Below are 15,286 nucleotides of genomic sequence, written 5' to 3'. Positions count from 1 at the left end.
GAAACAACTCATATGGATTGATATTATTCTTTTTTTCTTTTTTTAGCGCTTAGACCCAGTTTTAATTCACTTGAGGGAAAATGAATAACAATAATTTTCAATGTTCCACAGAGGGAAAAAAAATGTTGGTTTATGACAATTTGCTTGTGAGGTTATTCATTTGTAAGTCACTTTGGATGAAAACAGAAAGACGTCTTTGTTTTGTTTTTTCCACTCATGTCTCCTTTCATTCAATAATCTCAATAATGTAGATGCGTTTACAATAGAAGTCATGGTTGCACTTTATTTTACAGTACTTACAGTGTAAGAAATTACTGGTAATATAAGGGGTAACTACATGAGGTAGGGAAGGTTTAGGGGTAGGTTCAGGGTTAGTCCCTAGTTATTACCTAGTTATTGTAATTACTATAATAAGTAAATAGTATGTACATGAGTAACAGGATCGTAAAATAAAGTGCTACCGAAGTCACTCTGAAGGTTTTGAGAAGTTTTATATTGGATATAACGTTATAGAAAAGGCCAGTAAGTGATTTCAACACACTATTTCACGTGAACACAAATTATGTTCAAGTCTTGGTCACTTTAATTTCAAAACAGTTTACTTTAACATTTATCCTTGTTTAATGACTAACTAAACAGGGTACCACTGTTAGAGCTTTAGGGTAAATGTACCTTGTGCTTGTTTTTACATCATGAAGGTTTGAAGCAGAAATGATTTTCATCATGTCACAGATGTTGTCTATATAGCTTTACTTATATTGAATCTGAAACATTTCTTCATTAAGATTCCATTATGACGATACATCAAGCACACTGTGACACACTTAGCTTTTGTATGTTCATCATTCTTTATGATCACAGTCCACACCTGGCTGTGCCTTGCAGCATGCATTTCATATAAATATCAGCCAAAAAATAAGACACTTGCCATGCTCACATGTACAGACTTATGAAATCCTGGACCAGAGATAAAAGATATGTTGATCTTTGTATTTTTATCTGTATCCTCGGTATGTATGTGGCTCCCTTTCTTTAGAAAAATAAAAGAAATACTTTCATAAAATCATCCTGAAAGACTGTGATTTATCAATTTAGGGATAAGCCGGTGACAAATATTTGCAGGTACAAATCCTGCAAAACAATAAAAAAGTTCACCATTGTATTTATATAAAAGATAGTATAGCATTAAATGCTGAAAAAAGTAGAGAGAGAGAGAGAGAGAGAGAGAGAGAGAGAGATGAGAAAGTAGAATACAATATAGAAACAGAATAGATTTTTGACTACTTTTTGTCTTCATTTATAAATAATAAATAAACTAAATAAAATCATTCAGCCTAACTGCGTCACTTTAAATACAAAATAGAGTCTGCCCATTTAGAAGAAAACAAAAAAAAGTCTGCTAAATGACTACTATGAAAAAATAAAAAAAATAAATAAAATCAAGGCACTGTTCCTGAAATGCTGTATTAATATGGAGGCCTATTATAAAGGTTTAATCAGAATGACTGGCATCCAATCAGTCCTATTCTGTATTTCATAATAGCATGGACAGAAGCAGCAATTGTTTCTCTCCTCTTCCTCTGCAGGGGTGAGATCTCTGTCTGCTGTGCTCCCTGTCGGTTTCTCCTCTGACGGTGAAGCTGGAGTTATGGGTGCAATGGTGTGTGAATAATGGATTGCCAAGCTGTCGTTGTCACTGGCTCGCATCCTTAAGAGAGGACACTAATGCACTTTTAATTACGAGTGTCATTATAGAGACACATGAGTGACACAGCCGCAGTCATATCAACATTTTTCTCTTAATCTGCAAGGCTTGCTGTTTAGTTTCTTAGTGGTATTAGCAGTAATGAAGTCATGCATCGCACTGATTTCTGCTGCGTGCGAATGTTCTAATGCAAAGCAAGTAGCCGTTTAGCAGGTGCTACGTGACTCACAACGTGCACTTAAAAAGAACTTTAAGGACACAATGATGTCTTGATGAAGGACACGTTGACTCTTTACGTCCTAAATGATCACAAGTGGTTAGATGGTTACCTGTGCAGATTTTGTAACTACCGGTGAAAAGTCTGGAATAATTACGATTTTTTTAATGTTTTTGAAAGAAGACTCTTTTGCTCACCATGGCTGCATTAATCAAAAATACAGTAAAAACAGAAATATTGTTGAAACATTACAATTTTAAAGAACTGATTTCTATTTGAATAAATTAAAAAAAGTTGAATTTTCAGCATCATCATTACTCCAGTCTTCAGTGTCACATGATCCTTCAGAAATCATTCTAATATGCTGATTTAGTGGTCCTTTATTATCGATGCTCAAAAATAATGGTTTTCATTATTATCGATGTTAAAGAGTTTTTATTGCTTAATAGATTTGTGGAAACTGTACTTTTTCCAGGATTCTTTAATAAATATAAAAGAACAGCATTTGTTTGAAACCGTAGTTTTTTTGGGGTTGTTTTTGTTTTTGTAACATTATAAATATCTGAAAAGTTAAAGTTAAGTTAAAAAAAATTTTTTTTAATTAATTAATTTATTTTAAATTAAGGAAAAAACAAGGGCACTGTATAACAGTTTGCACAAAAATGATAAGCAGCAAAAAGTGTTTTCAACTTTGACAATAATAATAATCAGAATATTAGAATGATTTCTGAAGGATCATGTGACACTTAAGACTGGGGTAATGATGCTGAAAATTCAGCTTTGAATCACAGAAAAATATATTACATTTAAAAATATATTCAAAAAGAAAAGTTATTTTATAATAATATTTTACAGTACATATTTTTGATCAAATAAATGCAGCCTTGGTGAACAAACAACTTCAAAACCTTTTTTTTTATTATTATTATTATTATTCTAAACATTATTTGATTGATTATTTTAACATTATTTGATATTCTATCCACAGTAAGCAAAGAGCTGCCATTGTCCACTCAATATACAGTACAAAATTTTAAAGTCACATAATATTGATTTTGCTGCAACAACAAGTGAAAAATTAAGAACAGGCCGGAATCACCTTTTCTTTACGTTGCTACAGCAAGAATCTAATTATTTAACTCACGCAAATGATTTGCCTGTTCATGATTTTGCTGTGCAGACAAATTGTTTTTACAGTGCACATCGGAAGTGAAGGGTGGAATTAAAGCATCGTGTATTAGTTAAATACCTCCCACGCTTCATCTGAGATGATGGGCCCTGCTCTGCTGATTCATTTAATTTTGTTGCAGAAAGATTTCATATGTACAAGCACCTCACATGAAGTGTCACTCATTTAATCATGCTCTTGCTTGCAGTTATCGTCATAAAAAAGACCTGATGCAATGTAAATACGATGTGAAACTCTTGGGGATTTAACTACAATGAACCAAGTGTCATGATGAAAGGAAAAAAGTGATGCAGAAACAAATGATGTAAATACAGTTAAATATGGCTCTTATTATCACTCTATAGGGGACAACGAGAATGAAAGTGGTCTTTGTTTGCAAGTGAAATTCACCTAAAGAATTGATTTTACTAGAGGTTATGTAAATATATTTCCATTTGCATGAGAAGATCTGCAATATGCAGTTCAGAAAGCAAAGATATTTGACTCACAGAATTTTATATTCCAGTCATATATCTCAAATAATATTCTGGTTACCATATGCTACAACATATGCATAGTGCATACTACTATACATGGTGTACACTGAAATGCTGACTTAAGATATGAATTATCATTTTCTAAAAAATAAACAAGAAAAATATCTTCCAGTGGGGTAAGAATAAAGCTTGTTTCTCCCTTAACCTAAGTTCATTTTCAACCTGGTCTCATAAAAAATACGTACCTCTGCGCACTTTTTGTGCGACACCGTTTTACGTACCTTGCTGCAAGTTTCGCCGCAGTTTCAAATAGAAATGTCCACTGAGTGGCGCTAAAACGCAGGTTCAATATGTGAACCCTGACACGTTTTTATTACGTAAATATTTGTACGTATTGCTGTTTTTTTATTACGTTGCTTCAGATACGTATTGCGGCGGTTCAGAATTCAAATATCCGGGGACTGTCGCTAAAGGTTAATGCTCTATCGTGTTGGAAATATGCCCTACACCAAATCCAGCCCTAAACCTACCCGATAGTGTTAACAAATGCAAAACTGATATAAAAACGTATTAGCTGATGCGACTGTGCCATTTGAACTTCCTTTTACACAGATTTTAACTGCTTTGTCGAACCGTAGTTACACGGGATTCGGACCGGTGCTTCTCGTCTCCTAAATCTGTCTCCGTACTCCGTGAGCTACCGAACAAACTTATCATCTATGAAAACCCATAGATATGAAGCTGGATGTGTGCGATGCTAACGTTCAAAAGCATCAGTTTTCAAATCTCCCAGCATATTAATATTGTTTTGAAGTCATAGCATGATATTCTTCAAGTAATTGTGCAAAAATGAGGTTTTATTAATCGCAATTATTGTTACGTATTTCATGTCACGCTAAAAAGTGCACCCAGGTACGTAAATGCCATGAGACCATTTTTCATACCCAATTAGCAGATTTTTGACTGAAAGATTTGACATTTTGTTTTTGTTTTTTGACTTCTTTACTTCATCAGAATGGTACTTGGTAGAGGTTTTTGCACAATAAAAAATAAATAGATAATAATAATAATAATAATAATAAAAATCATGGACATTATTTGAAAAGGCTAAATGGTCCTGCATTGGAAATGAATGAGAATGGAATTTCTAGTGGAAACGTTTTATACTTTCAATTTTTGAGATATCAACCTCAAATTTGGAACACAACTTTTTCGTTAAATTTCATTTTTAGGTCTATGCTCAAAAAGTAATTATTGGATCATAACTATTCCATAAATATAATTTGCTGCCATGAAATCCCATAAAAATGCAAAATATTACATAAACGTAATATCAAACTAAACTATAGTACATTCATTTCACTGAAATTATAAAAAAAAAAAAAAAAAAAGTAATTTTTTGACAGCACCACCAGAGGGTTATTATCTTATGTCATTGTCCTACATCATTTTTAGATATTTGTAATTATAAAAACAAAAACAACATTTTGGTTGTAATTTTGTATACTAAATTTTTGCAGTGTAAGACTAGAACAATACATTTGTGGCTGAAATGATTGTCTGTTCGTTTCTCACACATTTGCGTTGTGCATTGTGGGATACAGCATTCTCTGTTTGAAAATGTAATACATACTGCAGAAACAGTCTGAGTAGTACGGTAGTATGATTTTGACATCACCAGACTCAAAAATAAGATAAATAGCCGCTTTGAATAAATTATTAAGTATCCTATATCAGCATGCAAATGCAATCTCTCTATGCACCCAAGCATGCCGTTTCCAATTACGCTTATCAAATGCACTGTGTTTATGAAGTACAGTCTTATATGACTAAAAGGCACGGCTTTACAATATTTCGGTGGCAAAATCAAATTTAGCATTTCTGCCGGAATGCAATGCGACTAAATCAAATCAGTGCTCGTTTATCATAGCGTTATCTGATATCAGGTTTAATAGAGGCCAGAACTTGCTGAATCCACATCACAACATAATTATCCACCTCTCGTCTGACAGCCTTCCCTCCTTTAATTGACGTGGAGTGAAATCTTCTCTTTCCGTGTCCTGAAGGGAAACTCGTGTAATTGCAGCGCAGCTTTTAAAGTGACGTTTAGCAGATCCTCTCGTGGATTTTTCTCCTCTGCTCAGCAACAATTTGAGAAACATCTCAATCTATTATGAATTTAGCTCACGTCATAACGAGTGTTCTAATACAACCACGTTTACTCATTAGACAGGGGTTAAGCATAGTTTAAAACCATTTGGTGATGCAGTAACGTCCTTTTGGTTGATTTGTAACACTAATCACAGTCTCTTACAACTCACTCCCACTGGTTAGTATAGATTAAAACTCAACTCAAAGTGCTTTGCACACACCATAAAGCTCAGCTTGCAGGTGCACATCCATAACATCCCCACTGCTGTTTTTCTGTAGCTCCTGTCACTGGTGGCGTCACCCATGATGCCCTTTTCCAAAAGCTTTTTACGTGTCAAAGATTGTGCCGCGACACAGCGCCGTTTACTTGGCATTACAACAGACAACCTCAGCCGTGACATTTGAGTCATTTTTGTTGGCTTATCCACCAGTATGTGTCATATGAGTTCTGTCCAGAAAATTATTACTTTTAGAAACAGGCCAACTACAAATCTGCAGGATACTGCATGTTTGCTTTTCTCCTTCGTTTTATTATTTACAATTATTTTCCTTTTTCTACTTATTGTTCTACAAACCTAGCATGTTAGAATGGATAAAATGTCAGCATTTTAAATGAGCAATAACAGGAATATTTTAGATTCTTCACTAACAAAGTACCAATAAGGTCTAAAATATTCACAGCAGGCAAAATTCTCATGTTCTCAACATACGTACTAAAAAACGAAACAATAACACAAAATATTCTATTATGAGAGATGGAGATGAATTCCTTCAAAATATGATATTAAAAATGAGCGCACAAAAAAAAAAAAAAAAAACTCTAGAGAAGTATTTAGGTTTGTATTTTAGAATTTACTGCATATTTGCCAAAGAAAAAAAAAAAAGTTTAGAATCTAGGCTATAATCTGTTGTTATGACTTTAAGTTAATGCTTATTGATTATCAAAATCTTAAAATCAGGTGGAAACAATAAATAATAACTATGGAGTCAATTTAATGCCGCATATATATGCAAAAGAAAATGAAGTATTGCAAAAAGAAAATAAGTTTTGCAAATAAAAATAAAGAATTTCAAAATAGATAAATAAAATTTTATTTTGCGTTTCAGTCAAGTTTGAGCTTGCGATACCGTTTTCCCTTTGCGCTTCACGTTTCTGCGCGTCTCACTTTGTGGCGCTGTTTTGACATGGGGGTGGAGTCAGGGGACGGGGGCGTGTCCAACAGGCCTGGGCATGCCTCCCTGGAAGTGACGTCATCGGCCCGAGACGCAGATCACAGCTGATTCAGGCACCATCATTGAGCAGAGGCATGGGGTGGATCGTTTCCTTTTATTCACTAGCTTTAAAACATGCATGCTTTCATTTTATTAACAAATGTATATGTGTATTAGCAGCGTTTGCTCAAGTTAAAGAAGTTGTTAATATGAACATCTGCTGTTTATTTCTCTCAATGTGTGCACACTTTTATAGCATTAAAATGTGTACTGTTTCATTTGGTTAACTAAATGTGCATTAATAGTGCTTGTTTAAAATCTCTTAACCTGTGCACAGCGCTCTTTGTTTACATTAGTTCAGAGTTACTGCTAGTTTTAATGTAAAAGAATGCAATTAACTTCACAAACTATACATTAAAAAGGTCTAAGACTCAAGCTTCATATCCATCTCGACTTCGTTTTTCATTTACATAACTCCTGGCATAAATTAAGAAATGACTGGCACTGGAAGTTTAAAAAAAGATTAAAAAGTCATTTTGGTTTAGTTTTGTCGTGGCCACGAGATATTAATGGGTAAACAAACCAGCGTGACCATAGCAACCTGGGATTATCAGAGATGTATTTATTAATATTTTATTTTTAATTAAGAAATTATAAAAAAAAATACATTATTAAATTATTATATTAACACCACCACGGGGTAATTTTACCCATGGCTGTTTTTCAAATAGGCTACATAATATATTTTCAATTAAAATATCCAAGTCTTACAGTCATTGACTTTTACTAAAATTGTGTTATTTACAATCCCTGTTTATTGTTAAAAAAATTGTTTAGATAAAACCAGAACAAAAATGGGGCATTTATACCTATTAGCGCCATCAAGACAAATTTACGCATAATTCCTGTCATCAAGTTCAAATGAAGATGTTTTAGATGTTTATTCCTCTACTCATAAATGTTCAAACTTTGGATTAAATATTAATTTGTGTTTGCAAATTTTTATCGTTTATGGTTCGCTACTGTGTTGCTTATTTATTCCTGAAAAAAAAATCTGAACTATGATGTAATGAATAAAACAATTTTTATGATTACCCCAAGTTTATTGGTGTTGTTCTCTTATTCAAATGATAAATTATATAGCTAAACAAATTAATTAATTAGGTGAAACTGTGCACTTGAATTTGTCATTGTACATCTTTTGCAATGTGGTGAATTAGTATTGCTTATAATAGTCTATTTAGGGTGTTTTAGTCATTTAAATAACATGGGTTATCTTGAAACATTTTATTAGCTATAATATTACAACACCCAAATATGTATTTATTTCCTCGTAATTCTCGTTGTCATTGCAGACTGGTTTATATTCATCATTAAGAAAAGTGATTAGTGTAACCTGCTTAAAAATAGCTGTGAACTTAAAACAACAGGACAAAAACATAGCTGATGACTAAAAATAATAATTTTATGACTCTAGACATTGTGAAGACAGTGGCATAATACAGTGACATACTACGTTTTAGCCATATCAAAACAGTAGTCATGGCATGGGTGAATTTGACCGCTGGCGCTTTTAGGTATACAGCGACCTCTGGTGGTTGAAGTGTTAACCATAGGCAACGTACTGGACTGTATCGCGATGTAGACAACATTCGAATTAAGTTTATTATGAATAAATGTTACATAAAGTATAATAAAATAGGCCGACAAGAAAACATTTTTATCCATCCCACAAGTCTTGTAAGTCCATGTATTTTATTAGTATTAGTAATATTTTTATATTTGTTGTTATGTATTTGATTTATTTTCCCTTCATTTCGATCTCTTAACGTTCAGGGCTGTATAATAATAATAATAATAATAATAATAATAATAATAGCCTAATATACACATATATTACATAAAAAGACACGATCAACGGACTGTGGGATGGATAAATGTATTTGATCAGTCTCTGATAATCCCAGGTTGCTATGGTCACGCGGGTTTGTTTATGCATGATTAAACTCATGGCCACGACATACAGTATTATCATGTTCCCACGACTTAATATCTCGTGGCCACGACAAAATTAAACCAAAAAGACTCAAGCTTAATTTTTTTTTTTAAACTTCCAGTGCCAGTCATTTCTTAATTTATGCCAGGAGTTATGTAAATGAAAAACGAAGTCGAGATGGATATGAAGCTTGAGTCTTAGACCTTTTTAATGATGTATAGTTTGTGAAGTTAATTGCATTATTTTACATTAAAACTAGCAGTAACTCTGAACTAATGTAAACAAAGAGCGCTGTGCACAGGTTAAGAGATTTTAAACAAGCACTATTAATGCACATTTAGTTAACCAAATGAAACAGTACACGTTTTAATGCTATAAAAGTGTGCACACATTGAGAGAAATAAACAGCAGATGTTCATATTAACAACTTCTTTAACTTGAGCAAACGCTGCTAATACACATATACATTTGTTAATAAAACGAAAACATGCATGTTTTAAAGCTAGTGAATAAAAGGAAACGATCCACCCCATGCCTCTGCTCAATGACGGTGCCTGGATCAGCTGTGATCTGCGTCTCGGGCCGATGACGTCACTTCCAGGGAGGCATGCCCAAGCCTGTTGGACACGCCCCCGTCCCCTGACTCCACCCCCATGTCAAAACAGCGCCACAAAGTGAGACGCGCAGAAAGGTGAAGCGCAAAGGGAAAACGGTATCGCAAGCTCAAACTTGACTGAAACGCAAAATAAAAGCTGCATTGCAAATAAATTAGTAGATATGGCCATGGAAAATATGTATTGCAAAATCATTGCTTTTGCTCCGTTTTATTTATCTATTTTGCAATTCTTTATTTTTATTTGCAAAACTTATTTTCTTTTGCAAAACTTTATTTTCTTTTGCATATATATGCGGCATTAAATTGACTCCATAGTAGTGTTACTTGTATCTTTGAATAAAAGTATTAATTTTGCAAAAGAAAAAAATCTTAATGTATCATCATGCATTTAGGTCTAACTTTTGCTGTAAAAATGATGCTCAAATCACAAAAAAAAAAAAAAAAAATCCAATATACCTGTACAGTTTCATAAGTGAACCTATACAGACATCCCACAACCCCATCTGCATCTCCTGATAAATGATAGATGTTCGAGCTATGCAGCATTTTGTTCTCTGCAAACCTTTCCCTAAAACCCCAAAATATTGTTATGCTAAATGGCCAGTAGCATGCCAAACCTTCACAGTGTTGTGTAAGTAAACTGAGAAACACAGGCGTTAGATGCTCACAATAGCGCTGCAGCATTTCCCTGGCTATCCTTACAGTTTGTGACAATTGCAATGCAACCCTAAGGAAATCTCTCTGTGGGAAACTGTGCTGACGACAATCTGCCCACAGAAGGCTTACAGCCGAACGGGGAAAAAAACCACTCAAATTATCCTGACTCTAGAATTAGCTGAATTTGACCTTTTTTTCTGGCTAAGCAGACAGGTTTCACGGCTGCCCAACCAATGAGCTCCCTGGTGACAAGCAAAAGAGCACTTTGTGTCAGTAACGGACAAATAGTGTTCCCGTGATTTGCAGCCAAAAGCTGTCAATTTGTGAAGGTGTGCACGACTTGTGGATTCAGCTTCAGAGGAAAAAGGTGACAAGGGAACATGGGATTCTGCTCCAGCGTTACAATCCTCCTCGGCTAGCAGTGTACTGTTAAACCGCCAGCGCTGCGGTCGTGATATGTAAATAATGTGATGAAACGCTCTAACTCGAACAAAACACATCTATTTATCAAGGTGAATGTCGTGTGAGCAACAAAACGTGGGTCGAGTGACACAGCATGAGTAACAATGGCATCTACCAACTTTTCCTTTAACATGAACACAAATTGGCATTATTAAGACCTAATATCTAAGATCATAGCAGACATGTTAAAACACTATAAATTAAAGTTTTAAGGAAAGTATGATTTAAATTAAAGAAAGAAAATAAATATTAAGCAAGTATGCATTCATTTGATCAAAAGTGACAAAGACTTGTTGCCAAATATTTCAAATAAATTCTGTTTTTCTGAACTCTCTATTCATCAAAGAATCCTGAAAAATAATAATAATAAAATAAAAATGTGTAATGATTTCCACAAAAATATATGAAGCAGAACAACTATTTTCAACATTGATGATCAGAAATGTTTCTTGAGCAGCTAATCAGCATATTAAAATGATTTCTGAAGGATCATGTGACACTGAAGACTGGAGTAATGTTGCTGAAAATTCAACTTTGATCACAGGAATAAATTACATATATTCAAACAGAAAATCATTATTTGAAATTGCAATAATATATCACAATATTAAATGCTTTTACCATTTCTGAACAAATGAATGCAGTTTTGGTGAGAATAAAATACACTAAATCGGTAGTGTACTTTTCAATGCATCTTTCATTCCATAAAAACAGAATGTGAAAGTGTGAACGGTTTTCTCTGACTGCAGTCTGATTAAAATGTTTAATTAAAGACATTGTGTAAATGAACTGTTTGAATCTGCAGGCAAAACCACATTGAAAGAATATTTATGGATTAACTTTGCTTTCCTGTTTTTTTCCTCCACATGAAAGATGATTGTAATTGCAGTGTTGCGAATTACAGGTTTCCTGGACTGGATGCAAATGCTTTATTTCATTCATATTTTGACAATTCTTTTCAGCTTTCTCTCACCCGCTCTCTCTCTCTCCATTTCTCATACTATTCAATTTTCATTCATCCCATCTTGAAACCTAAAGATGAAGCATGTAATTTCTATGCCACTTGTAACATCAAACCAGACTGCCAAAAAAAAAAAAAGGAGCGATGCAATATTCACCAGCACTATGCTGATGTGTTTCCTAAATATATTCATTATTAAATATAATTGAGTGTGTTGTTCAGGTACAGTTGCTTACTAGTTCATCTCAAGACTTTGATATTCTGCTCTGTTGTTACAGCTCGGGTCTCTACGTCAATGTAAATCACATGCAAAAGTGCAAAGCATGTGCAATAATAAGCTGATATTGATGCCTGGCTTAGCACCACTAATGATCGTCTAATAAACAAGACAGACAAACTCCAAACCTTTGCGATTGCTTGAGTCAGTGTCGCTGCTCAAACAAACAGATCAAGGTTTTGAAAGAGAAAAGGAGTGTTACACTTTCAGAAAGTCAAACCACCACTGGATTGTACTTATAGTTGAGGCTGAACAGTAAAGTGGAACTGGATGAATTATTTATACATCAAAACAAAATCACAACGCATCTTGCTAATATGCATTCAAAGCGCATTCATCATGCTAATAATCATCGATAGATCGCAGTGGCACAAGGCTGCATATGAATATCAATATAATAGTCATTAGCAGAAATCTAATGTTTTTGTCTCATTAGCAGGCTTGCAACTCATTGCACTTTCTTTGGGCTCTCCAGGGCTGCTGCTCCTCCAGAAACACTGTACATTTCATAAGTGGACAGTATGGATTACAATAATATTACAGTGAGCGATGCAGGATCCCTTCAGCTTTTCATCTGGCAGCGAATACTCAAATGCAGAATTGATGACTCACTTGCATTGTCTGGGTCTCTGGATACAAGCATTTTTGCCAACTTTGTGGGACAGTCAGGAGAGATGACTGCAATTTTAAAGCAATTGTTCGCTGATGTCGCTCCCTGCAATCTAAACCACAAAAGCCGCACTGTCAGGCAGCGCTTCAGACTTTTTCACAGACATCTGGCACAGACTGGATCTTGTTGCATGTGTATAAACAGCAAAAACAACGGGAGAGAAATGAGGTCAGATTTTTTTTTTTTGCCATCTCACATGAACCACTAACTGAAGACGAGCAATATCCATCATGATATTCTGCTGATATCACTTCTGATGTTGATGTTACAGTATATCATAACAATTGATCATTGCATAACATCAATAGGGATTTCATTACTGTGCATGAAAATTATTATTTCTAAAATTAACTTTTAATTTCTTTTCTCCTGCTGTTCATCTCATCATATAAAGTACTTCTCTAAATAATAAAATAAATAAATAAATGTGACAGTGTTATAATTAATTACTCTTATAATATAATATAATAATATTTTGTCTTAAGAAAAGATATCAATAAAAATATCAATACATTCTGTAATGCATAATATTATATAGGTTACATATAATAATCAATAATCAATACAATACAAGCAATACAGTCAGGTATGTCTAAAGTGGATCTGTGAAATCTGTCAAATGATCTGATTTGTGTGTTCAGCCTCGTTCTGTATGCAGCCTAAAGCAGCCAAGACACTCATTTGAAGACACCCTGATGCTGTGAATGCTTCGAAGTGGCTCTTACTCGCTAGCTGAGCATACAAACAGCCCTTCTATCGTGTGCCACAGCTTTGAGCCGCGCCGTCCCTGAGGCAGCTCGTCCTGAGCCGGATTCTCCTGGTCTGTCAGGACGGGCCGTGGATGATGAGGTCCGACACAGTCCAGCACTGAGCAGTGTGAAGATATTCACCAATTACAGGACTAGCACTGCAAATTCACAAGAGCGGAAAGTCTTGTGATGGAATTGCAGGAAAGTGAGGAGCTGTTGACTGTCAAAGAGGAAAAGAGGGACACAGAAGAGATGCAGGCCGAGAGCATATCAAGAACTCTTCCTGAGATACTTTAGTCATTAAGTGAGTCTCTTGACGCACTTCTTCCACACAATGCAGACTCGCAGCGCCTGATCTGATTATTAGAGAAATATAGCCACCAAGGGAGAGAAGACTTGTGCAGCGCATATAATTTATTCACTTTCTATTAGATTTAAACTTTATATTATATTTGAATAGACATCAGACGGATCCAAATGGCACTGAAGGGCTCTGCTGGCGCTGGAGGAGGACTGTGAGCAACTAAACGCTTTCACTGAGGACCCTGTTAGTGAAGTGGACTTACAATGGTCACGTCAAGAAAGTCATTTCGCCATTTACAATCACACAACCCTGCAAGGCATGTCCTCAACTACTCACTTTGAAAGCTCATTTATTTATTTTTATGTAGATATAATAAACAACTAGGCCTAAATAAATAGTTTTATATTTCTTTATCGGTTTTAATTCTATCATGTGCGGTGCTTCATGTTTTTTCTCCTCACTAAAGCCGTTAAGTACATCTTGCGCCTTTGTCTTTCTGTCTGATTTTCAAATAGGCTACTTGTATTCAGAAAAGATGCATTAAATAATAATAATTAAAAAAAAAGACATTTATAATGTCACAAAAGATTTAGATTTCAAATAAATGCTTTGAATATTGTGGACAAATATAAATGTTAACAATAGCCAAATTAAATAATTTAATTATAATAAATTATAAACTTATTTTGATGCCAGTTAACTATTAATTAAAGGCTATGGCAATAATAACAAATGAGATTCCTGAAAATTCAGCTTTGCATCACAGAAATAAATTTCATGTTTAAATATATTCAAATAGGACACTATTATACTAAACTGTAATAATATTTCAGTCTTTACAGTATTTTTGATCAAATAAATGCAGTCCTGAGCAAGAGAGACTTCTTTCAAAAGCATCAAATTACATTTAAATGGTAGTGTAAATCAGGCAGCAGTTTTCTAGAACTCAGTTCTCATGTCTTGATCGATTGGTATACATATTGCATTTATACTTAGCCACAGAAAACTGGTCTTTACAAAATTGATATAAATCTCATCTACAATTCCCATACTGCAAGCTTATAAAGAAAATCAAATGCTTTCTGGCTTAGTATGTGTCTCGAACCACCTCCTGAGTGATTGGAAATCGCTATACGTCTCCAATGTGTCTTGGAGGGCATTTTCACTCAGTCTTTTCATGATCTGTGATGGCTACACGATCAGTAAGAAACGAATGAAGTGAGCAAGTATAAAGACCCCCTGATTTCCAAACTGTTTACTGATAGGCTCATTTCACAGACGAGCTGTTCTTCACGGGTCGCAGCTGAAATGAACCGCACACCTTTGAAGATGTTTGTCAGAATGAAACCCTGTTTTAGACTAGGAGCTCAAACACTGGACCTTGTTAGAAATCACAGAGTCAACCGTATATACTGTACAGTACTTCTGATTTACACTGGAAAGCATGACTGTAAATGACGCATTCTTCGAGAAAAACTAACTTTTGTCCAGCTTTAGTCTAACTTTAGTCTAGTTTTATGTCTAAAGATGCAAAGCGTAAAGCCCTGTTTACAGCCACAAAGTAACTGTACATCAGTTGTGTTCTGAGTAATATGAGTGATGGAGCCATGTACAGCGATTTTACAAAGTTTAGAAAAGTTTAAC

General features: G+C 34.5%; 1 protein-coding gene across 1 annotated transcript in view; it reads left to right on the top strand.

Annotated features, from left to right (window-relative positions):
* Positions 1 to 12,667, top strand: part of lrrtm4l2 (leucine rich repeat transmembrane neuronal 4 like 2) — a 53,970-nt gene extending 41,303 nt beyond the window's left edge. Inside the window, exon 3 of the mRNA XM_058783737.1 lies at positions 12,395 to 12,667. Coding sequence (XP_058639720.1) covers positions 12,395 to 12,454 — 60 coding nt within the window. The 3' untranslated portion in view covers positions 12,455 to 12,667. The remainder of the gene's footprint in view (positions 1 to 12,394) is intronic.
* Positions 12,668 to 15,286: the final 2,619 nt, after the last annotated feature.

Source organism: Onychostoma macrolepis, chromosome 08 (assembly GCF_012432095.1).
Source record: "Onychostoma macrolepis isolate SWU-2019 chromosome 08, ASM1243209v1, whole genome shotgun sequence".
NCBI lineage: Eukaryota > Metazoa > Chordata > Actinopteri > Cypriniformes > Cyprinidae > Onychostoma > Onychostoma macrolepis.
This window is presented reverse-complemented; position numbering and strand designations above follow the sequence as displayed.